This window comes from Macaca mulatta, chromosome 6 (assembly GCF_049350105.2).
Source record: "Macaca mulatta isolate MMU2019108-1 chromosome 6, T2T-MMU8v2.0, whole genome shotgun sequence".
Lineage (NCBI taxonomy): Eukaryota > Metazoa > Chordata > Mammalia > Primates > Cercopithecidae > Macaca > Macaca mulatta.
The window spans coordinates 159,182,513-159,205,370 of record NC_133411.1 but is presented as its reverse complement, the minus strand read 5'-3'; the positions used below and the strand labels follow the sequence as shown (position 1 = coordinate 159,205,370).

The 22,858-nt window shown below is 52.3% G+C and overlaps 1 protein-coding gene across 2 annotated transcripts in view; it reads left to right on the top strand.

Annotated features, from left to right (window-relative positions):
- CAMK2A (calcium/calmodulin dependent protein kinase II alpha) overlaps window positions 1–14,558 on the top strand; it is a 67,997-nt gene extending 53,439 nt beyond the window's left edge. For both annotated transcript variants that reach the window (XM_015141232.3, XM_015141231.3), the window contains 4 exons: window positions 4,297–4,372; window positions 7,353–7,447; window positions 12,437–12,665; window positions 12,943–14,558. In XM_015141232.3, the coding sequence (XP_014996718.1) occupies window positions 4,297–4,372; window positions 7,353–7,447; window positions 12,437–12,665; window positions 12,943–12,946 (404 nt within the window). In that variant the 3' untranslated portion in view covers window positions 12,947–14,558. The remainder of the gene's footprint in view (window positions 1–4,296; window positions 4,373–7,352; window positions 7,448–12,436; window positions 12,666–12,942) is intronic.
- The last annotated feature ends 8,300 nt before the right edge of the window (window positions 14,559–22,858 follow it).

Here is a 22,858-nt window from a genome sequence, read left to right as displayed (position 1 = left end):
GAGAAAGAGACATTAATATTTCAAAGCCCCTCTGGCTCACTGCACAGGCCTTTTGCCCTCTGAGCTGCATGGGGCTCTGCTTCCTCCCCACTCCCCCATCCCTCCAGATTCGCTCCATGAAAAATTAATTTCCTCTCCAACTAAAGAGCTACCTCTGCCTCGGGCAGAGGCATTCTGGGAAATATCAGTCAGGAATACTGATCCCATCTCAGTCTTAGCATGCTGTGTGGTCTTGAGAGAGTGTCTTAACCTATCTGGGGTCTGAGCTTTCCCATCTGTAGGGGAGCGTTCCCAGATTGTCTGGGTGAACAGCTGGCAGAGGAGAAAGGCCAGTGGTTGCTACTAAGTAGCTGCTGAATGAACACAGCAGTGGGGCTGCTGAGGGCATGGTAGAGGCCCAGAATCAGAATGGACTTCTCCAGATGTAAGAAGCACCAGGCCCCCAGATCTTCTGTCCCACAGAACAAAGCTAGGGAGATTCCTGCCCACTAGGCTTTATTGTTGGTAACTTGGTGTCCTGAGTAGCTGGAGACACAGCCAAGTCAGGTACTGTCTCAGGCTACATTAATAGAGGTATCATATCCAGAACGGGGGAGGGGATAGAGAGTGCTACCCCAGACCTGAGATTCTGCATTATTTAGGCCACACCTGAGATTGTGTGAGCATACTCAGAGAGGTATCTAGACAGCTCCAGGACTCTCAAGGATTAAATGGCCAGCTTGAGTCAGTACCACATCCTGGAGGCCTTCCGCTCTGAGAAGACTGGGCATAGAGGCTGGGGAAGCATGTGTTCACTTCAGGGCCGCAGAAGGCGGAAAGAAGACAAGAACTGTATCTAGGGGGTTTCGGAAGGACAGATTTCAACTTGAAAGGAGAAGGAAGTGAAAATAGCCAGAGCCGTCCAACAGTGTGGCCAGCTTCCCGGCAGGCCACAAGCCCTGGGTTCCAACCAGAGCCACACCCCCTCATGCCAGGCTGCTGGGAAACATCCCTGCCCCAGCTAGAGACTCCAGGATGTCCTCAGGAGGAAGTTCCAATTCAGAGATTCCCAGATGATAATAACCACACTCCATTTCCCAAGGGCCGGGCACTGCGCTAACTTCTTTATATAATGCAGCATCCTTTACATAAGTGCTTGATCTAAAGGACTCGGAGCAGCAGCTGGCTCTCTGTGAGGACCAGGTACATGTTAGCTATTTCTATTGACATATTCTTAACTCAATCCTTACAACAAATCTACAAGGTAAGTACTATTAGTATCTTCATTATACATATAGGGAAACTGAGGCACTGGACATTCCCTTGCCCAAGGGAACAGCTATTAAGTAAGTGGCAGAGCCAGAATCCAAACCCAGGGAGTCTGGCTCCAGAATCCATGCCCTCAGCCACTGTGCTAGATTCTCTGAGATGGCAGTGAGAAGCAACCCTCAGGAAACTGGCATTGAGTACAAGCTTATGGAACGGTGAGCCAAAAGGGTCTTAAAGTCCATGCAGAGAAGGCAAGGAGAGTGACTCAGGTCCCATGTTGGGAGCACATGGGTTTGCTCTGGTTGTCACCCCTGATTCCATGTGGGAATGGCAAGAAAGAGGTAGCTCTGGACCACGTGCAGTGGCTCACATCTGTAATCCCAGCACTTCGAGGGCAAGGCAAGCGGATCACCTGAGGTCAGGAGTTCGTGACCAGGCTGGCCAACATGGTGAAACCTCATCTCCACTACAAATACAAAAATTAGCTGGGCGTGGTGGTGCATGCCTGTAATCCCAGCTACTTGGGAGGCTGAGGCAGGAGAATCGCTTGAACCCACAAGGGGGAGGTTGCAGTGAGCTGTGACTGCACTACTGCACTCCTGCCTGGGCAATGCAGAGAGACCCTGTTTCAAAAAAAAAAAAAAGAAAGAAAAAAGAAAAAAAAGAGGTGGCTCTGGCTGGGCTAGGCTTCTTCCCATCCTCAATCTCCAGCTTCTGGGAAGGAGGGCACAGGTGATCAGGAAGCCAGGTTCTGGATGTCCTAGGGACAGTGGCTACCAGGCAACTTGGGCAAGTCCAAGGGGCAGGATGAAGATAGCAGCCCAGACTCTGGTTTGGTCCCATTCACTCCATTCATTCACTCATTCATTCATTCACTCAACACGTATGTATTGAGTGCTGCCTCTGCCCCGGCCCCAGGCAAGTCCCCAGAGAGAGAGGTGCAGCAACACCTGTGTGACCCAGTGGCATTCATGGTCTAAAAATGGACTCACTCCCAGCCCAGGTGATTCTGACTGGAGCCAGGAGAGAAAAGGGAATTAGCTGTTCACAGTGGTGCTGACATTGAATGATCACTGCTACATCTACCATGTGCCAAGGATGGTGCTGGGTGTGGTGTGGGAGAATGTGATGGGCTTTGGAGCTGCAAACTCTAATTAGGGTCCCAGTCCCACCGAAGCTAATTATTTAGCTTCTTTCACCTTCAGATTGCTCATCTGTGACGTGGAAGTGAAGCTGTGCTGTGAGGCTCTGGAACGTGGTAGACTAAGCACATAGCACATGGCCTGGTACACTCATTCATTCATTCAGTGATAAAGACCTGTGGAGGCCAAGCCTGTTCCAGGCTCCAGGACGCAGTGAGCAAGGGATGTCACAGCCCAGCTCCCATGAGCTCATCTATGAGTTGGGGCATAGATAAGCATTGGAGCAAAACAATTGCGTGAGGTTAGTGTTATGACAGGCAGTGAGCTGAGGCCTCAGGGGCCTATGGAAAAGGCCCTGGGCCAGGAGCCAGGCTCTCCACCTGGTATGTGCTATGTCCTTGAGCAAATTACACCCCCCTCACTGGGCCTCAGTTTCCCTAAAGTTTGATAAGGAGGCTCTGGCCTCCAAGGGTTCTTCTAGCCTGGATGTTCTATGATTCGGTGTCCTCTGGGCCTGAGGTGAGCTCCTGTGTGGGGTGGCGTGGCATGAGCAACTGGTGAGGACAGGGCTGGTGAGGGCCTCTGCTAGGCTTGGGCTCCCTCCCAGGCTCCCAGAGTGAGAAATGCTGAGGCCAGACCTGAGTTTGCAATCCAGGCAATGTGTTCATCTATTCACCTCAGACAGCTCCAGTGGTCCAATGAGCTGGCCAGGTTTAAAGCCACGCTTAAGCCTATGGAAGGAGGGAAAGGGGCCTGCCTCTGGGAGACTGAGCAAGGCTTCTGTTAGGCTCTGCCGGGAGCCAGGACATCTGGCTTCAAATTCCTCTATCACTGAGGCTCAGTTACCTCGTATGTGAAGTGGGGGGAAGCTGACCTTGCCTACCTCCCAGGGTATTAGTGAAGAGCAGAGAGGCAACCCCTGGCAGGGGCCTAGGGAGGCAGGACATGGTCGCACTTGTGAGGTGCACCCACTGTGTGCCAGGCTTTGGCCAATGCTTCATGTACATCACATCACCCCACCCTCATAACAACCCTCGGAGAAGACTATCATCTCCATTTGACAGACCAGCAAACCACCTTGTGGCCCGCAGTTGCACAGCTTGAGGACCTGGACAGTCATTTAGATGAACATCTGTCTAAGCTGAAGCCTGCATTCTGTCCACTATGTATTTGGCTCTGAATGAATGAGAGGTGGTGGCATCCTCATTTTACAGACGGGAAAACTGAGGCTCAGAAAATCACACATCTAATAAGACTGCCATCTAACTCCACCAGAAAGACCAGCTGTTTGTGGTGTTTCAGTGGCAGACAGGGGAGGGCCAGGTCTCAGCAAATGGGATTCATTATGCCTAGAAAGTTCTGGGTAGCTCAGTGCCTAACTCCTGTCGGCACCCAAATACAGCAAGAAGCTCATCTAGGCTCGAGAGATGCGTATACCCTAAGATTTTTCTTAGAGGTCCTGGTTTTGGCCATAAGAAAGCCCCTGGCTCATGGCTATCAGTGACAGTGCCACAGTTGATACTGTTTTGATTTACATGGCAAAGCAAAGGGGGTAGGAATAAGTATTTGGGAGCCAAGACCTGGATCTACATCAGGCGTAGAGTCAGAATGTCCACCATGTATTAGAGGCAAAGACTACCAACAGAGACACTGGCTCTGGCCTTTGTAGTCGAGGAACTTTCACACCTTTTTTTTTTGCCTTTCTGGGCCTCAGTTTCTTCTGTGGAATGGGGGTGATGATGCCTATCCCCCAGCAGCAATGTGAGGATAAATGAGATCATCTGCATGAGGTCTTCAGGTCCCAGCACAGGGTCTGGCACATGATAAGGACTCAAGAAATGGTAGTTGGTGCTTCATTACCATCACTATTATTATTACTATTTCTGTGTCCCCTTCTGCCTTACAGTGCGGAAACAGGAAATTATAAAAGTGACAGAGCAGCTGATTGAAGCCATAAGCAATGGAGATTTTGAGTCCTACACGTGAGTCAGCTGGGCTCATTCTGCATGTCCTGCCTGGATCGTTGTTCAGGGGGTACCAATGGCTAACTTTGGGGGTCCTTGTCTCCGATCCTCATCCACTCACTTTGCATGTGCTGTGAATCGGGCTGAACTCATATTTCTATTTTGCATCTGGACTTGATGCTTATACTGAGCTTTCTGTTCACAACACTTCCCTATATGTCAGTCCTCCTCCTCCTCCTATCCTTCCTCCTCCTCACATCTTGTTCCCTGGGAGGAACTCCAACAAAACTCCTTTGCTTCCCCAAGGAAAGAGGGGGTGGACAGCATCACAGCATGGGCTTCCTCAGGAGATGAGCTGGGAAAGTGGAAAGGGAGGCACATTCCCCTCATTCCTGCCCAGTAGATCTGAGTGCTCACCCGAGACTCCCTTGGACCTCTGGCCTCAGATGGGCAGGAGCAGGCAGGATCTACAGGGCGTGTTCCTTCAGTGAGCAGGCATGAGCAGAAGTAATTCTAAGCAGAATCTGAACTCCTCTGAGGAAGTGAGGCAGCTTGCACAAAAATAACATAAAATGAGACATCCCAAACACGCCTGGACTCGTCTTTGGAAGGGCAGCTGTGTGTGCAGGGGCTGAGCTGGAGCGCCCTGTGCTGCTCACTCACACCTTTCCTGGCCTGGCCCAGAAACAAACTTCACTTGGGCCCTCAGCTGGCCCCAGGGAGAGTAAATATTTTGGGCTTAGTCCTTAATATTTTGACCAATGCTGACAAGGCCTGGGCCTGGAGACCAGACATATGCTTTTTGGAGGACAGAGACTGCCAACCAAGGCAGAGTTATTTTTGCCTGTTGGATTAAAGTGAGTTGGGCATAACCTGGCTGGGGTTTGCTCTTTGGGTAGCCTGTTCCTGATTTCCAGCGTGCCCAGAGCTGAAGTTTGCCTCTCAAAGGCTTAGCAGACCAGGTGCATTCTTTTTTTTTTTTTGAGATGGGGTCTCGCTCTGTCACCCAGGCTATAGTGCAGTGGTGTGATGTCAACTCACTGCAACCTCTGTCTCCCGGGTTCAAGCGATTCTCCTGCCGCAGCCTCCTGAGTAGCTGGGATTACAGGTGCACACCACCACGCCCAGCTAATTTTTGTATTTTTAGTAGAGACGGGGTTTCACCATGTTGGTCAGGATGGTCTCAAACTCCTGACCTCATGATCCACCCACCTCAGCCTCCCAAAGTGCTGAGATTACAGGTGTGAGCCACCACAGCGGCCTGCCAGGTGCATTCTAACTGTGGGAGAGTTTTCAGCGGCAGCAGGTGGCAAAGCCCCTTAGAAGGTCGCTGGCTCCCTCTGGAAGAACAAGGGGCTTAGAAGATGCATGTGTGGAACTGAGGGTGATGTGTACATATGTGTATGCATGCACTGGTACACATGTGTACACGTTTGAGGCTGTGCACAAGGAGGGTGCGCAGGTGCGTGTGCATGTATATACCTGAGTGTTGCATAAAAGCATGGAAATAGGCTGTGAAGCTGGTCTTGCAGCCAGTTCTAGAAAGAATGGACTTGGAATGTATCATGCCAGTGGCTCTGAAAGCACACAGCCAGGGAGTGAAGGAAAGAGAGGTGGCCCCTGTGGTCCCCACGCTCCTCAGTGGCACTTCTGGGGATCCTGGGGAACCCCTTCCCACCTATGTGATGTCACTTCCTCTGACATCTGCAGCCTGCTCTAGGTTCTGACCCCTTGCCATGACCTCTGGGGTCCAGGATGCCCTGCGTAACCTTGAACATGTTCCTTCATCTCTCTGAGCCTCAGTTTCCCCATATGTACAATGGAGTTGGGGTGGATGACCTCCAAGTCTTCACTCTAGGAGGCAGGAACACCCAGGTGCCTCCAGGGTTGGGGCTTCTTCAGTGGGGGCGCTCAGTCTCCCACATGTCCAGACCCCCACTCTTGGGGGATTCTGGAGCTGAAAGGGTCCTAAGCATCCTGTTTGGTCCAAGCACAGTCCCCCAGGCCCTGGCTTAAGCCATCTAGAGAATTTGGGGTAATGAGTAGAGAAGCAAGTTGTCTGGGGTCACCCAAACAGACAGGACAGAGCAGGGACAGTGCACCCTGCAAATTCTCCAGCTCAGATGGTGCTGGGCCTGACACCTTCTCCTGGGTGTCTCCAATTCTACCCTGGGTTGGGAGCTTTGCTTGTCCTGGGACATTTCCTGTCCCTGGCTTCATTGCTATTGTCACAGGGGTCCGTGTTACACCACAAAAGATCCCACAGACCTGGAGATGGGAAAGACAGGTTGTTCCCTTCCCCTGCCTAGCTGTCAGGGTCTCCCAGAAGACTAGGACCTGGAAGGGAACAACAGCTGAAAATACACAGCCTCTGTCATGCCCTGTGCTTCTCCTCCCAAATAGTACCTCATCTAATGCTATTTTTCTCATCTTACAGAAGAGGAAACTGAGGCTCACAGCCAAGGCTGCTGTTAACAATAGGGTACCTTTGTTCAAATTAGCAAAACTCACCCCTTCCGGGTATACACCTGGCTTGATGAGCAGAAGTCACCTTTATGGGAAGGAAAAGGCAGTGTCCCCCATCCTGACCCCACAGGAAGACAAATTAGAAAAAGCCCCCTCTGGATCCACTGTCCTGAACGAGGGGGTGCAATCTGGAGAGTAGAGAGCAAGCTGAATTTCCTCCCCACCAGCACCTTTAGTGCACCGCACAGCCCTGCACACCATCCATGGTGCTCTTGCTTAAAGGGGCTAAGCCACTTGCTTGGGGTCGCATAGCCATTGGCAGAGCCAGGGCCTGAACCCAGGCTTCTGGGATCTAGGTGGCACCAACCTGTCAGTGATATCACATACTTTATAGCTTGCAAGCCCCTTCCCATCCACTAACTTCAATGATCCTGTGAGGTGGGTGCAATCATTCCTATTTCACAGGCTCACCCTCCAAGGGTCCAGTGAGAAGCCGCCCCAGCCCCTCTTTCCTCTGGCTTCTTTCCCCCAGGAAGATGTGCGACCCTGGCATGACAGCCTTCGAACCTGAGGCCCTGGGGAACCTGGTTGAGGGCCTGGACTTCCATCGATTCTATTTTGAAAACCGTGAGCAATTCCTTCTCTCTGTGGTGCCTGTTGTCTGCTCTCGTTCCATGTCCTGCCGGATGGCACAGCAGGGTGACGGGCAGGGCCCCAGGGGCGGCTCAGGAGCCAGCGAAGAGGAAGCTCCCGTGTGGACTAGGGTTGGTACCCTCTTGGTTCCCTCTCCTAACCCTGGCCCATTGACTACCGGCTACCCCTCCTGTGGTTGAAGATGGGGCAGGCGAGGTCCCAGAGACCAGGGACATACAGGACAAGCCCTCCCAGACCTCTCCTGCCCATGACCCTGGGAGGAGCCTGGGGAGGGCCTTGATTCCTGCATTATAGATAAGGGAGCCTTCCCACTGGCACACACACCCGAGTTAGTTATCTTGATGCCTGGGGCCATCCCAGCTGCCCAGCTGGTCACAAGCTGGCTGGTGGGTTGTTATACAAGTGCCCTCTGTGGGTGGGCAGTTTGGGAAAGAGGTGAGGACAGAGAGCTCACACTGCTGTGCCCCTGCCTGTTTGTCTAGGTCTCTGTCCTGCATGTCTGTCCTTCCTGGGCCTCTCCTTTGCAGGAGAGACCTTGGCAGCTTTGCAACCAGGAGCGTCAGAGGGTTGAGGCTGGGCCTGACCCAGGGTGCTTTCTGCCTGTGTCTGTGTTTCCCTAGGCCAGGGGTCAGAAATCAAAATGCACACAGGTTAGAATCATGCAGCTTAGGGAGGAAGGACCTAAGAAGTGGTATATCCAGGGTGCCCCAAAGTCAAGGGCGTGTATCACTGAGGCTACACAGTGATTTCAGGTATATGTGGGCACCACTTAAAACAGCATTAGTTTACACAGTGAGAGAACTCTTTCCTTCTTAATTCTCTTTCAATACTCTGGCTCCATCGGGGGAAAGGCTCTGCTGGGTGCTAGCCTGTCTTCAACACCTCTCTGCCACTTTGTAATTTCCCTCTTTATCAAAGAGAAAGCAAATCTCAGGCTCAGATCTCTTTCAGGCAGGAGAATGGTACAAGGATTATGTAACTTTCTTTCATTTTCACAGGCCTTATTATTAGAACTTTATTCATTGTACTGATTGTTCATTAATGATTATGTCAATAAGTTTTATTTTAAAATAAATCTATAGCTGGGCGCGATGGCTCATGCATGTAATCCCAGCACGGTGGGAGGCTGAGGCGGGCAGATCACTTGAGGTCAGGAGTTCGAGACCAGCCTGGCCAATATGATGAAACCCCGTCTCTACTAAAATTACAAAAATTAGTTGACCGTGGTGGTGGGTGCCTGTAATCCCTGCTACTAGGGAGGCTGAGGCTGCAGTGAGCCAATATTGCACCACTGCACTCCAGCCTGGGCGACAGAACAAGATTCAGTCTCCACAAAAAAACAAAAACCAAAAAACCTATAGAAATTAGTAAAGTGAATCCATTCAGGAAAATCCTTTTTTTTTTTTTTTTTTTTTGACTGAGTCTCACTCTATTGCCCAGGCTGAAGTGCAGTGGCACGATCTTGGCTCACTGCAATCTCCACCTCCCAGGTTCAAGCAATTCTCCTGCCTCAGCCTCCTGAGTAGCTGGGATCACAGGTGCCCGCCACCACACCCAGCTAATTTTTGTATTTTTAGTAGAGACGGGGTTTCACCACGTTGGCCAGGCTGGTCTCAAGCTCCTGACCTCAGGTGATCTGCCTGCCTCAGCCTCCCAAAGTGCTGGGATTACAGGCGTGAGCCACCAAGCCCGCCCCAGGAAATACTTTAATGAAGTGTGTACAGTGGCACTCGTGAATGGTAAAAATAACAAAGAAGCTACTTCAGTGACTGAAGTAGGATCTGGTCCAGCTCTTCATCATACAGAGGGGAAACTGAGGCTCAGAGGGAAGTGACTTGTCTAAAGGAATCCAGGAAGCCGGTGGCAGAACCTAGACCTGACTCACCCCAGTGGCCTTTCCCATCCCTGTAGCACCTGCTGCATCTGCACGTTAGCAAACCCCCACTGGAACTGACACTCCTTTCCTGGCTTGCACCCTCTCTCACTGAACTTTATAGAGTATAGAGGCAAAGGACACCCTCCAAAAAGCTGTGAAGAAGAAAGCAACATCTTCCTTTAATAAATCAAATAAATTCTCCAAGGCTAGCAAGGAAGATTGAATTCTTGGCTGGGTGTAGTGGCTCATGTCTGTAATCCCAGCACTTTGGGAGGTCAAGGTGGGAGGATCACCTGAGGTCAGGAGTTCAAGACCAAGTCTGGCCAACATGGTGAAACCCCATCTTTACCAAAAATACAAAAATCAGCCAGGTGTGGTTGTACACACCTGTAATCTCAGCTACTTGGGAGGCTGAGGCACAAGAATCACTTGAACCTGGGAGGCAGAGGTTTCAGTGAGCCAAGATCATGCCACTGCACTCCAGTCTGGGAGACAGAACAAGATTCCATCTAAAAAAAAAAAATTGAATTTTCATGCAAGGAGAGGTGGCTGGACCCCATATGTCCCTGTCACCCTGGAGCTCCCTCACTGATCATGGTAGCTATCATCCTACAGTCTGTCCTCTGGGGGCACGGATCCCCCAGTGTGAACTTACAATCCCCACAAAGCAGGGACCAGGTTAAGGCCCAACTGTAAAGGCTCAGGGATGGCAAAATGGAAATAATCACAGAGAGGAAGCCATGCAGCCCTTGGCCTGCCTCTATGCAGCGGGCCCCATCTTAGTGCTGGCCCCCAGACTCCAGGCTTAAACATCGGCTCACCTCCAAGGCAGAACCCATAAGGGCAGACCCAGAGTAACTGCTCACTCCTGGCCTCCAAGGCAGAACCCACAAGGGCAGACCCAGAGTAACTGTTCACTCCCGGCCAAGTTCCACCTCCCAGAGCCCTATTTTTTCCTGTTGAGGACTTGATTCTGTCTCCCACCCTATGCACAAGGGTAGATATTGGAAGCTGCCTATCTTTTCAAAAGACACCACATCAAGTGGCATTTCTTTACAAATACCTTCTAGGACTCCAGTCCTTGCTGACTGCAGCAAGGCCCAGTGCCCCCAGCAATGCTAAGCTCTGTTTGTCCCTCCTGGAATTGTTCTAGATTGTTCTAACCCAGTCTCACTTGGAAACTGACTTCTTTTTTTTTTTTTTTTTAATTTTATCTATTATCTATCTATCTGTCTGTCTGTCTATCTATCTATCTATCTATCTATCTATCTATCTATCTACCTACCAGGTTATGAGACTGGCTATTTTTCATATTTTTTGTAGAGACAGGGTTTCACTTTGTTGCCCAGGCTGGTCTCAAACTCCTGGGCTCACGCAATCCACTTGCCTTGGTCTCCTAAACTGTTGGAATTACAGGAGTGAGCCACGGCTCCCAGCCGAAACTGACTTCTTTTAGATTCCACTGCATTTTTTCAGGAATTAGCCCAGCTTGGGACAAGTCAGATTGCTTCTCTGGACCTGAGTTTGTGTATCTGTGGAATGGATACATTGGTCTTGTATGCCTTCGGCCCTGAATGCTGTCAGGGACACTTACAGAGCCCTCCTCAGATTCTACAGTTGGGCTGCTGGGTGACCTCTGACCTCTGAGGTCACTCCCAAGTCTATGATGCTGAAACTCTACATTCTGTATGTCTGAGAGCCCAAATTCTAAGTCTGTTATTCTACGGTGCCTAAGACTTGGTGATTTTAAGTCCTTTATCCAAAGCCTGGGTGTAGCGTGCTTCTGATATTAGGGGATGGGTGCTATTGGATATTTTCTGCAATCCTGAAAAATAAAAAATACATTTTACATTTTTCAGGAAATAAGTGGCTCACGAACCTGGCTTGGTACCAGGATCAAGGGGTAGGGAAGGAGAAGGTATACTTTTAATATTAGAGGTTCTTGAACTGGGCTCTCTAAGGGTAGGGTTGGGGAAGCTGTGTTTTAAGTCAGCACCTCACATGATTCAGACCTATATTCAGGCTACACAAAGGGAAGGGCTCCTCTCAGGCCTGAGATATAGATCACCACTGTCCGACCCCTCCCTGGGTCATTGTCTTTCTATGCTTTCATTTCCTACCTTGAGGAAAACATTGAGTTTCTAGAATTAATATAGTAATATTAATGGTGATGCCTCATGTTTCGAGCGGTGGAAGCTGGTGTCAGGGACTTTGTCGGCCCTATCATGATTCCAAGAGCTATACATCTCTCCCTAACATTGGAAAGCCCCATGACCTCACCCCATGACTTCACCCCAAGAACGGTATCAATACCGTTCTTATCATTTCAAGGTTCTAAGATTCTACAGTTCTCATATTCCCCCAAGTTTCCGCAATTCTGTATATCTATAGTAGAAGGGGCTAACAGGCCCATGGGCCGTGTCTGAACTGTAGATACGTTTCACTTGGCTTGCACGATGTTTTAAATTTGAATTAGATGCCAATAATAAAAAATGAAGAGTTTTCATATAAAAATTCAGATTTCCAGATTCTCTTGAATGTCAACACCGGTCTCACTCACATAGCAACCACCAGGGAAGCTGTGTGCAGGATACCCGCTTTAGGTGGGACAAGACATTCTATTCGCCACAGTCCCCATCACTCCCTATCGCCTCCCTGACCCAGAGGCAAAGGGTCAGTTGTCATTTAGCATCTTATACCCAGCTCAGCCCCCGTTGTTTATGTGCCTGCCTGGTACCTGGGGAGATCCGGATTTGAGACTCTGCTCAGAGCTTATCTGGTTCTATAATCCTCTAGGCTTATTCCATGTGGCTAATAGTCATAATTCTAACATTCCATTTTCCCTTGTTTGATGAATTCTGCATGTCTGAACTCCACTGTATCTAAGCTGGGATGTGATGTCCCCATCATCTAGAAGTTCTACCTTGATGCCAGGTAGCTGAGCCCTGCCACAGAGGCCCCCTCCCTACAAATGGGGCAGACAGTGTGCTTCCATTGAGAGGGCTGCTGGGAGTGGAGGAAGTGAAGAAAGTGAGACAGGAGGCCCCCGGTTGCATCTCCTCTGCCCCTCCCATCCCCGTCTCCAGTGTGGTCCCGGAACAGCAAGCCCGTGCACACCACCATCCTGAATCCCCACATCCACCTGATGGGCGACGAGTCAGCCTGCATCGCCTACATCCGCATCACGCAGTACCTGGACGCCGGCGGCATCCCACGCACCGCCCAGTCGGAGGAGACCCGTGTCTGGCACCGCCGGGACGGCAAATGGCAGATCGTCCACTTCCACAGATCTGGGGCGCCCTCCGTCCTGCCCCAGTAAGAATCCCTCCTTCCCACCTCCCAGGGTAATGTAAAGGATGGGAGTGTTGCCCTGGAGGGGGTTACGTCAGGGAAGCTGCTGCCTTCGGCTCTGAAAGGCTGCAGAGTGTAGTGGGAAGACCCCAAGAAGAGGGGGCAAGGCCTGCAGGTCTGAGGGAAGAGCTGGGCAGGAGCCACCGGGGACCGCTTGGACTCCATCTAAAGCGGCAGGGTGGGTGGGTTGCCCAAGCAGGAAACACCATGCCCTGAGAAGCACCCCGTGTGTGTCTTACAGCTGAGGGACCAGGCCAGGGTCACTGCGTTGCTGTGCCGCAGAGATCCACTCTGTCCGTGGAATGGAGCTGCTGGTTCTCCCAGGTGGATTTTGCTGGAATTCTCCCATCTCATCACCCCACCACCGTCACTTCTGTACCTGCATCAAGAAAACTTGCTTGTTCACAAAAGTCGTCGCAACTTCAGAGCGAATGGCCACATCTCCCCACCTCTCACCCCCACCCTCTCTCCTGCCAGGCTGGGGCTTCCTCAGGCATGGGTGCCCACGGCACTGGCCCCCTCTCCCCAGCCTCGGCTGCTGTCCGCCTGGCCTGTCTTGGGCTGTAGGCTAGAATGCCCGGGCTGTGTGCCCACTAGTGGCTGGGGAGAAGGAGGGGTGGCATGGTGAGGAAGGCAGCATCTGCCCATCCCTCTCCCAGACCTTTCCTATTCCAGTGTCCCCAGGGAAGGGCAGATGACACTCCCTTCCCTCAAGCCAACCGCCCTGAAGGAGGGGGGAGAAGAGCATATGCCAGGAGCCTCCTGCCTCAAAGTGCTCCCCTAAGTCTTCTCTTTCCTGTGCTGACCTCAGGGTGGTCTGACCCTTCCCTCAGTGTGGGGGACGTGGCCCTCTCAGGTGCCCCTACTTGCTTTCTGCTTCCTTCTGGTGAAGTCCACCTCCAACATTAACCCGCCCACCCTGCTCCACCGTTAACCCTGGAGAATTCCAGCTTCGTCATATCTCAGAGAGGGAATCTAATTGTTTTTGGGGGGCAAACGAAAGCAACGTTTAGGTATCACTTCTACTTGGACCGCATGCCTTTTTATAGCCAAATTTCTGTGTATTTCGTAAATGGATTTCGCGTTAATGGATATTTATGTAATAACTAAACTTCTCAGATTATCGTGAGAAGGGTCAGGTTGGAAGGGGTGTAGGAAGGGGGTGAGGGGTAGTTTTTTTTCTGTTCTAGTTTTTTTTTTTTTTTCTTTGTCATCTCTGAGGTGGACCTTGTCACCTGTGGTTATTGGGGCCGAGGCAGACTCAGCTCCGGGGAGAAGGGCCTCTCTGCCATTTTGGTCCCAAGGTGTACTGACACAGGCGTTCCTTTTGGGACTGTGGAAGCATCAGATGCCAGCACTGACTCAGGAACAGCAAGTCAGGGCAGAGAGGAGGAGGGAGGCTGTCAGGATGGAAATATCTGGACTTTTCTTTGCTTCCCTCCCAAACTGGGGTCTTCACTGCTGAACTTCCCGGGATTTCATTTCACCATATCAGTGTGCCACCCCCAGTGCCCCCCACCCACCTCTGGGGGCCCGTGAGCATGTGTCTCCATTGCCTCTCTCCCCTTGACGTCTGATGACCACAGCAGAGCACTGGGAATTTCTACTCTTCACGCCTCATCCTGCAGCCTCGGGTTCGCATTCTCCCTTTCTTTTCCTCTTTCCCTCTTTCCCTGGGATTGACTCTGAGTGGAATACCTTGGCACATCCACTAGGATCTACTGTCTGCACTGTTTTCTTTGCATGACTTTATATGCAGTAAGTATGTTGAAAACAAACGAAAAGAAGAAAACACTCAACAAAACCAATCTACATGTTTTGGACTTAAAAAAAAATAGAGGTTGTATTCTCAGTGTCCGACTCGGAATTATGTTGCTGCCTCTCTGTGCTTTTGGCCTCTGTGTGGCCGTGTTTTGCCAGCATGAGATATCGTCCCCTCTGGAGGATTTTAGGGGAGGAAGAGCCACGTCCCCAGGGATTGGAGGAGGCTCCGGTACCCTCGACCCTCCTGGGTGTTGGTTGGAGCAGAACTGGTGAGGATGTTTGATCTAATACTTTCTGAGCTCTCCCCGATCACCAGCTGTCTGCTGGATTCTTTTCTCAAGTCCTGCTGCCCAGGTCCAGGTGAGACAGGCAGCGCCAGGTCTGCAGGCCAGGAGAGATGCTGCCCAGGCCTCCTGGTTTCCAAGCTGGCCCATCACTGGCCTCTGTCCTTGGCAGAGACCTTGCTGCCCAGGCCCAGGTCGGGCTGTTGGCCTGCCCCAGGCCCAGAGGGCTTCCCAGTAAGGCCCAGTGATCCCATTATCCCAGGGGCAAACCCACCTGTCCCCCTTGTGAGCTGCCGGTTCCCTACAGCCACCCCCAGTCAAGGGTGAGGGTGTGGCCTTCACCAGGGGCTGCTGCAATTACAGAGCAAGGTCTGAGCTCTTCTTCAGCCTCAGTTTCCTCATTGGTTAAAAGGGTTCTTTGTTCCCATTCCAACCGATGAAGGAGCAAACGTCTAGTGATGTGAAGCCTAATTTACCTGCAGGAACTGGCAGGGATAGTCACTGGCTGGACTCCTGTTTACTTCTAGACCTGGTCAGGCTCCATCCCCTCCCCCACCTGCCCCTGATTCCCCTCTTCAGTGCCTGTCAACTGCTTTTCAGCAGTGGACTGCAGGGGAAAGAGCAGTTATTTGGGGTGAGTAGGCTTCAATTCCCAGCTCTGACCAGACTTGCTGTGTGACCTTGGGCAAGTTCCTTCCCCTCTCTGGAGCTTGGTTTCCCCACCAGAGGAAACTGAGCTGGAGGAGCCCGAGGTCCTGCCTTTTATTGGCTGACACACCTCCTGTCCACTGTGTCCCTCTCCAAGTGCCAGAGAAGTGGAGGCACGTCGCTACCCCAGGCTGAGATGGCCCCACTGTGAAGGCCACACCTGTGGGTGGGTAGCCACCTGGTGCCACCACAGGGCACCAGGGATGATCCTGATGCGGCAGGCAGGGGAGACTCCCAGAAAAATCTGCGCAGAGCCCACCCTCACCAGATAAACTCTGTGCTCCTCCAAAACTTCCTTTAGATGCAAAAAAAAAAAAAAAAAAAATCCAAACCCAAGTCAAAACCTTGGCTCCAGCATGCAAACACGTTTACAGGAAGGTATTCTCCTGGGTTTGTGCCCACCATGGTGCGAATCCTGACCCAGGGCCTCCTGTCTCCCTTCAAAGGGAGACCCTTTTGGGGGATGAGTTTGCCAGACTCCCCGTGCTGGTTTCTTTGTTACTATTTGTTTGGGGTTTTGTTTTAGTTCTTTTTTTTTTCTTTTCTTTTCTTTTCTTTTTTAAAAATATGTGGCTGTGAACTTGAATGACCACTGCTCAAACTTTCTGCTATTGGCGGGGGTGGGATGGGAAGAAGGGGCGTCTGTTTTATTCTTGGTGTTTTCAGTGCAATAAATAGCTACAAAATTCTGTGCACTCTGTGTGTCCCTGTCTTGGTCAAGCCCCTGAGCTGGGAGGTTTTTGTTGGTTTCCAGTTCTAGATCTGCCCCATGGCAAAATAAAAGTCCTGGTCTTCATTCTGATTGGACCAACTCTGGTCACATGCTCAAGGCTGAACCAGTCACTGTGGGATTATGCCTGGACCATGTGCCTCACCTGTAGAGCCAGGGATGGAATTAGCTTTCTCCCAGGTACAGGGGGTACCCCCAACAAGAGCAAAGGGGTGGCTATGGGTTGCTGAGCAGCCAAGAGTTAAAGTCTCCCTCGGGCCTTGGGGCAAGGTTCTGCTCCTCTGGGCCTCAGTTTCCCTGTACAATGTGGAGGTTATTCCACGAGTCCCCCACCCATTCTCCTCCCTCAGCCCAGCCTCACAGACAAGTGCCCAGGACTCACCATGCCAGAGAGTGCTTTAAAGAACGGGGAAGGGGAGGAAGGATTTTTTTTTTTTTTTTTCTGAGACAGAGTCTCGCTCTTGCTCTGTTGCTTAGGCTGGAGTGCAATGGCGTGATCTCAGCTCACCGCAACCTCCGTCTCCCGGCTCCAAGCAATTCTCCTGCCTCAGCCTCTTGAGTAGCTGGGATTAAAGGCATGCACCACCACACCTGGCTAATTTTTGTATTTTTAGTAAAGACGGGGTTTCATCACATTGGTTAGGCTGGTCTTGAACTCCTGACCTCGTGATCCACCCACCTCAGCCTCCCAAAGTGCTGGGATTACAGGCGTGAGCCACCGCGCCTGGCAGAGGAAGGGTCTCTTTACCCATAAACATATGTCTAGACCTAGTGCCTGGGACACTTTGGTCCTTGGAGCCTGAGCTGCTGGCCTCTGGCAGGGCAGAGCCAAAGTGGATGCAGAGGCTTTGGCCACCTTCAGGCCACGGAAGAGTGACCAACCTTCCCAGCTACCTATGTGAGATTTTCAGTGCTCAAACCAGGACAGCACCAGGCCAACCAGACAAGCTGGTCACTCATCCATTGCCCAGAGACCCGGATGCCACAGAGCCAAGGAAAGGTGCCCATCGGAGCCCACAGTTCCCTCTAGACCATACCCCAGGTGCCTGGGACTTCAGAATCCCTGCACCAGCTGCTTTCCAGGTCTATTCTCACTGCTGGTGTGTGGAATGGCCAGGGGCAGTGTCTGTGTGGAGTGTGCATCTTGCACACAGGGGAGGACCTTCACAGTGACAGCACAGGCCAAGGCTGAGAAAAGCAAGAGAGGCTTGGGGGCTTCCATTTGCCACCTTTGCCTCGGTGTCCTCAAGGGTTAGTGCCAGTCGTCCTCCCAGCCCTGCCTTCACTTGCCCCAGTGGCTCCTGGGCCCTGCAGAAAGCCTTAAGGGCTTGGGTGGCCATTGTGTCCCTTCACCAGCAGATGGCAGCACAGGAGCAGGTTTCAGGCGGTCCTTGGCCCCCCAGTATGTCTATCGTGCCCTGTGAGATATCCTTTACCTCTCAGAAAGTACTGACTCCACTTAAAACACTATTATTATCTCACAGGAGAATGATGCTCTACAGTTCACAAAGTGCTTTCACAACACCTCTTGTCCTAGTTACAACAGTCCTATTTTGAAGATGCAAATAATGAGACTCAAAGGCAAAGAGATTTCTTGCAAGACTGACCAGTACTCACCTCAGCCTTCGAACTCAGAGCACGGCACTCTGTTCCCCCCCCCCTGCCCTGGTCTGTGCTGCCCTGTCCCTGGTCTCTGGACAGCCAGCAAGGAGTGACTGGAATTCTTAGGACCTCCTCCCCTTTTGACACTCTGTCCCCTTCCAGCTACTGCCTTCTCTCTCAGTTGTCTACACCCACAGTCTTCATACTCCAAAAGGCACTGCAGAGGGCCGTTTCCCCCGCATTTTCCCCCTGAGTGCACTGCAACACCTTCTCACCCTTCAGGACATGGTTCCAGCATCTTCTCTGGGAAGTTCCCCACCCTCCCCAGTCTCCCTCATACCATGGGCTAGGTCCCTCCATGGACTTCCACAATCTGCTCCACTTTCCTCACCACAGATCTCTGGTTTGAAGTCACCTAAGCAAGTTTCTGCAGAACTGTGTGCTCCTTGGAGGCAGGACAGCATCTTGTCCGTGCTCCGGATGCACACGGCAGATACTGTCATTCTTGCATAGAGGAGACCCTCGGCAGATGTGCCCCTGGAATGCAGGAGTGGAGGCTGTGTGGGCATGAGTATTCTACCCAGCCAGAAGTAACAACGGTTAACACTGGGAACTGACCGAGTGCCAGGCATGCCCACCTCTTTTATAGGTACTCTCTCAATCCTTAGCACACCCCTCCACTGAGGGCACTACTATTCTCTTTATTCCATGAATAAGAAGACTGTGTGCCCAGAGGGAAGGAACCCGCCCAAGATGGCCCAGGGCACGAGGGAGGGAGGTGAGATTGAGGCTCTCCGCCGAGGTGAACACCTGCCTTCCACACCTGCTTCCCTGGGGCATGCCATGGCTGGGCTGGGCTCCAAGGAGGGCTCAGAGATGAGCTAGACCTGTCTCATGACTCCTGTCCCCCAGGAATCTCTGATGCCATTCCAGACAGCAAGAGACATGCAGAGAGCAAGAACTCAAGGAAGGCTGGGATGGGGCCTGGATCTGGAGGTGCAAAGTGTGCAGAGCCCAGAGGAAGGAGAAAGAGAGATGGTGACCGGGCTGGAGAAAGCTTCATGGGGTGCTTGATGGGATGGAGGCAGGGAGAGTGTGGAGGCCAGAGCAAAGGCTGGGAGCCCAGAACTGTGGCGGCAGGGTGAGCAGAACAGACTTGGGAGGAGGCCGTGGGGGCCAGAGGTGTCTAAGGGCCGAGTAAGTCCCAAATCTGCCATGATGTGGTGCCTTCTCAGGGCATGGGTAGGCCCCAGCGGTGGAAATGGCCTTCCCCAGGCCTGGGTTGTGGTAAATCTTTCAGGAAACATTCCCTAGCAGGTGCTGGGGGGTGTGCATAAGGCAAGGTGGGGCAGGTCCAGTCCTGTGGAAATGCCCTCTGCTTGTCCTTCCTCCTGGGACCAGCCTCGCCCTCCCTTCTCCACCCAGGGCTACCAACGTCTCACAGGCCGCTTCCCTCAGTACACGCTGGCCCAGCCATTCCTTCCCAGACCCAGGGCCTCAACTGGAGGTGGAGGGAGCTGGGGCGGGGGACGATTCCTTCCTTCCAAGAGAAAAGGGAGGACTGTCAGCATCCTCTCCCAAAGTGACCTTGGAGGAGTCACATCCCCTCTCTGGGCCTCAGTTTCCTCATATTGCAATGACAGTGAACCTGTGGACTCCATATGTGAGAACTGAGCTGGCTGCCGCAGATTCACCAGGGAGTTTGCTAAACATACAGAGGTTTTGGGCCCCACCCTCAGAGAATAAGAGCCATTCTTCTGGGCAGGGGTCCAGGCAGCTGTAGTTTTAGTAAACGCCCAGGTTTGGGAATTTGCATGGAGCATCCCCTCCCCCTCCCCCCATTGTCCCCACCCCATTTCCACAGTCTCAATGGCAGCCTGAAGATGCAGTTATCAGGGAGCCCCACCCCAGGCTTCCCACTTCCCTGTCCTCCCCTGACTCAGCTAGATCAATATTGACCATAGGCCCCTCCCCTGCCTCTAAGTCCTGCCACCCTAAGCCCCAAAGCTCTCTGAGACCCTGACCTTGGATCAGCAGAGTCAAGGTCAAGCCAGGCTTGGGACTGTGATGATTTTATCGCTGTGCCCACGCTCACCCGGTATCCCCCTACTCCTCGTGATTGGGCAGGGCATTTGGCTCACTGGAGAAACCTTCAGGGCTCTGAATCCTTAAACTTATCCTGCAGGAGAAACGAGACTTCCTTCCCACCAGGCAGAGCCAATCCCAATCCATCTCTGAAGGGGGTGCTGCTCCCTGCCCTAGCTCCCGTGGCGTGGTCCCTAGCAGAAGGCTGCATGGAGTGGGTGGGTGCAGATAGCTCCCCTTTGCTCACCTCCCTCCACCGAGGCACCTCTGCAGAGCCTTCCGCCCTTGTTCAACCCATTTGCTTTACAAATGGGGACACTGAGGCCGGATCCTCGGAGCACAGAGATGGTGCTGGCAAGCCTGGGCCTCCAGCTTAGCCTGTCCCTGGCTCCAGGCACGCCATCTCCCAGCCTCCTTCTCCCCAAGCTGGTTGGAGGTGGGAGCTGAGCCTCAGTTTCCTTATCTGTACAAGGGAGAGCTGGCTAATGAGATGCATCCCATCTAGAGGGTTCCTGCATGCCACATTTTGTGCTAAGCACTTTGATCACATTTTAAAAATATGTATTGAGCATCTAATTTATCTCATTTAATCCCCCACAAAGGGAAATTTATTCTCCCCTTTTCACATCTGAGAACACTGCGGTTCAGAGAGGTAAAGCAGCAGATTCGGAGGGACCGTGGAGCCAGAGTTCCACTCTGACCAGCAGATAACTAAGGCCTCCTTGGCTTTTACTGCCCACGGTTTTCTTTTCTTTTTAGAGAAGAGTTCTTACCCTGTCACTCAAGAGATCCTCCCAGCTGGGTAAGGCGGTTTAAACCTGTAATCTTAACACTTTGGAGGCTGAGACAGGGAGATTGCTTGAGCCTAGGAGTTCCAGACCAGCCTGGACAACAAAGTGAAACCCTGTCTCTATAAAAAGAGTAAAAAAATAGCTGGGCATGGTGGTGTACACCTGTGATCCTAGCTACTAGGGAGACTGAGGTGGGAGGATTGCTTGAGCCTGGCAGGTCAAGGCTGCAGTGAGCTGTGATTGTGCCATTGCACTCCAGTCTGGGTGATAGGAGAGCCTGTCTCAAAAAAACTCCACAAAACAACAACAACAACAACAACAACAAAAATCCTCCCGCCTCAGCCTCCTGAGTAGCTGAGACTACAGGCACAAACCACTAAGCCTGGCTTCTAAAAAATGTAGAGATGAGGTCTTGGTACATTGCCCAAGCTAGTCTCGAACTCTTGGTCTCAAGTAGTCCTATGGCCTCAGCCTCCTGAGCAGCTGGGATTACAGGCACCAGCCACCAAACCTGGCTCCCTGGCTGCAGTTTTCTGGGGTTGCTGCTCATAGAGCCTATGGACTTCAGCAGGAAAAGGCTTTCTTTCCCAAAACAAGAAGTGATTCTGAATGAAGGTGCTGAAAAAAGCCTCCCTGCGGCCAGAGGGGGCGGGCTGCTGCTCTGTCCTTGGGGAGAAGGCCAGGGCAGCAGGAAGTCAGGCGGAGACAGAGCAGGCGGAACTGTTGGCCAAGGATCCGCAGACGGGCAGCCAGCCCCGGACGCCCTTCCAGGGCAGGACCAGCTTCAGCGAGGACTCAGGCCCCAGAGGGAGTGGCCTGGAGCTCAAAGAACCAAACTTTCCATGAGCCACCAGCAAAAAATGAGTCTGGAGGAGCCTGTCTACGTCAGACCCTGGGGCTCAGCAACTAAGGGTCACGTGGGATCCTGAGGGGCCTGCGACTGTCTTAACTCTTTGCTGGATATCCCCAGAGCCACCCAAGAACTGTGTTCAGTTTGATGCTTCATGGTACAAAGCTGTGAACCAGCCTTGTGGAGTCATTGGGGTGACTGAGAGATGAGGAGAGTCCAATCTCTGTCCTGAAGGAGTTGGTAGCGGGACAGAGGTGGTAGACACAAGTGTGTTCCTCCAATCAATAAATGTGTATCACACGCCCACCAAGCCCATGGGTGATGCTGCTACGAGGTAGGAGTTGTCATTACCCATATTTTACAGGTAAAAGAATGAGAGCTTAGAGAGGTTAAGTGACTTCCCCAAGACCACAGAGCCAGGGAGGAGCAGGGCTGGGAATAAATCCAGGTCAGTGTGGCTGAGCAGCCTGAGGCCTCTGCACCATGCCCTTCTGTGGCCCCAAAGCGCTCTGGGGTCCAAGGAGAGTCTTCACTACATGGAAACAAGATGCATTGTCTCAAAAGGACGTGAGTGCTCTGGGCAGGCAGGGCTGGGCTGTCCTACACCAGATGTAGGACTGAGTCAGACCCCCTGAAGATTCTAGGCGTCCACATCTGGTTGGGGAATTGAGGAAGGCTTACAGGGGAGGGCATATTTAGGAGGGACTTAAAGGATGGCCAGGATCCCAACGGGTGGGCGGGAAGACACTGGATCAAGGCGGAAGGACCTGCCTAAGCCAACGATGGAAGGCAGGACAGCCTTGGCCTGCTCAGAAGCATGAGCTGGGCTGGAGTGATGGACGGGAACACAGAGCTCAGGGCCCACTGAGGACCGAACTCTCAGGTAACCAGTGTGACCCCTGGAGACTGTTGACCCTTACTTGGCCTCGGGAATATGGCTGACCTAATGGTGTGGGTAGGAGCCCCTGCCCTTCCACTGCCTTCCCTCCTTCCCTGCCACAGAGACCACACGTTGGCAGTAGCTGCAGACGGCCAGGCTTCCCATCTCAGCATTTCCTGGTGCCCAAGGGCACCCTCTAACAAGCCCCAGAACAGGAATGAAGGGCCCCGGGGCACCCTACCCTACACTCCAGCCTGGCACATACAATGCCTCCCAAGGCTCCACACCAGCCTCCCAAGTTCAGATGGACACACAGATCAGATGAGACAGGACATTAGAGGACTGAGTGAGGGTGGAGAGCCCTGGGGCCTGGCCTCAGCTCCAGAACATTCTCCCCATGGGACCTGGGTAATCCCTCTGGGCTGCTCATCCCCTGAGACTGTAGAACAGTCAGCCTGCAGAG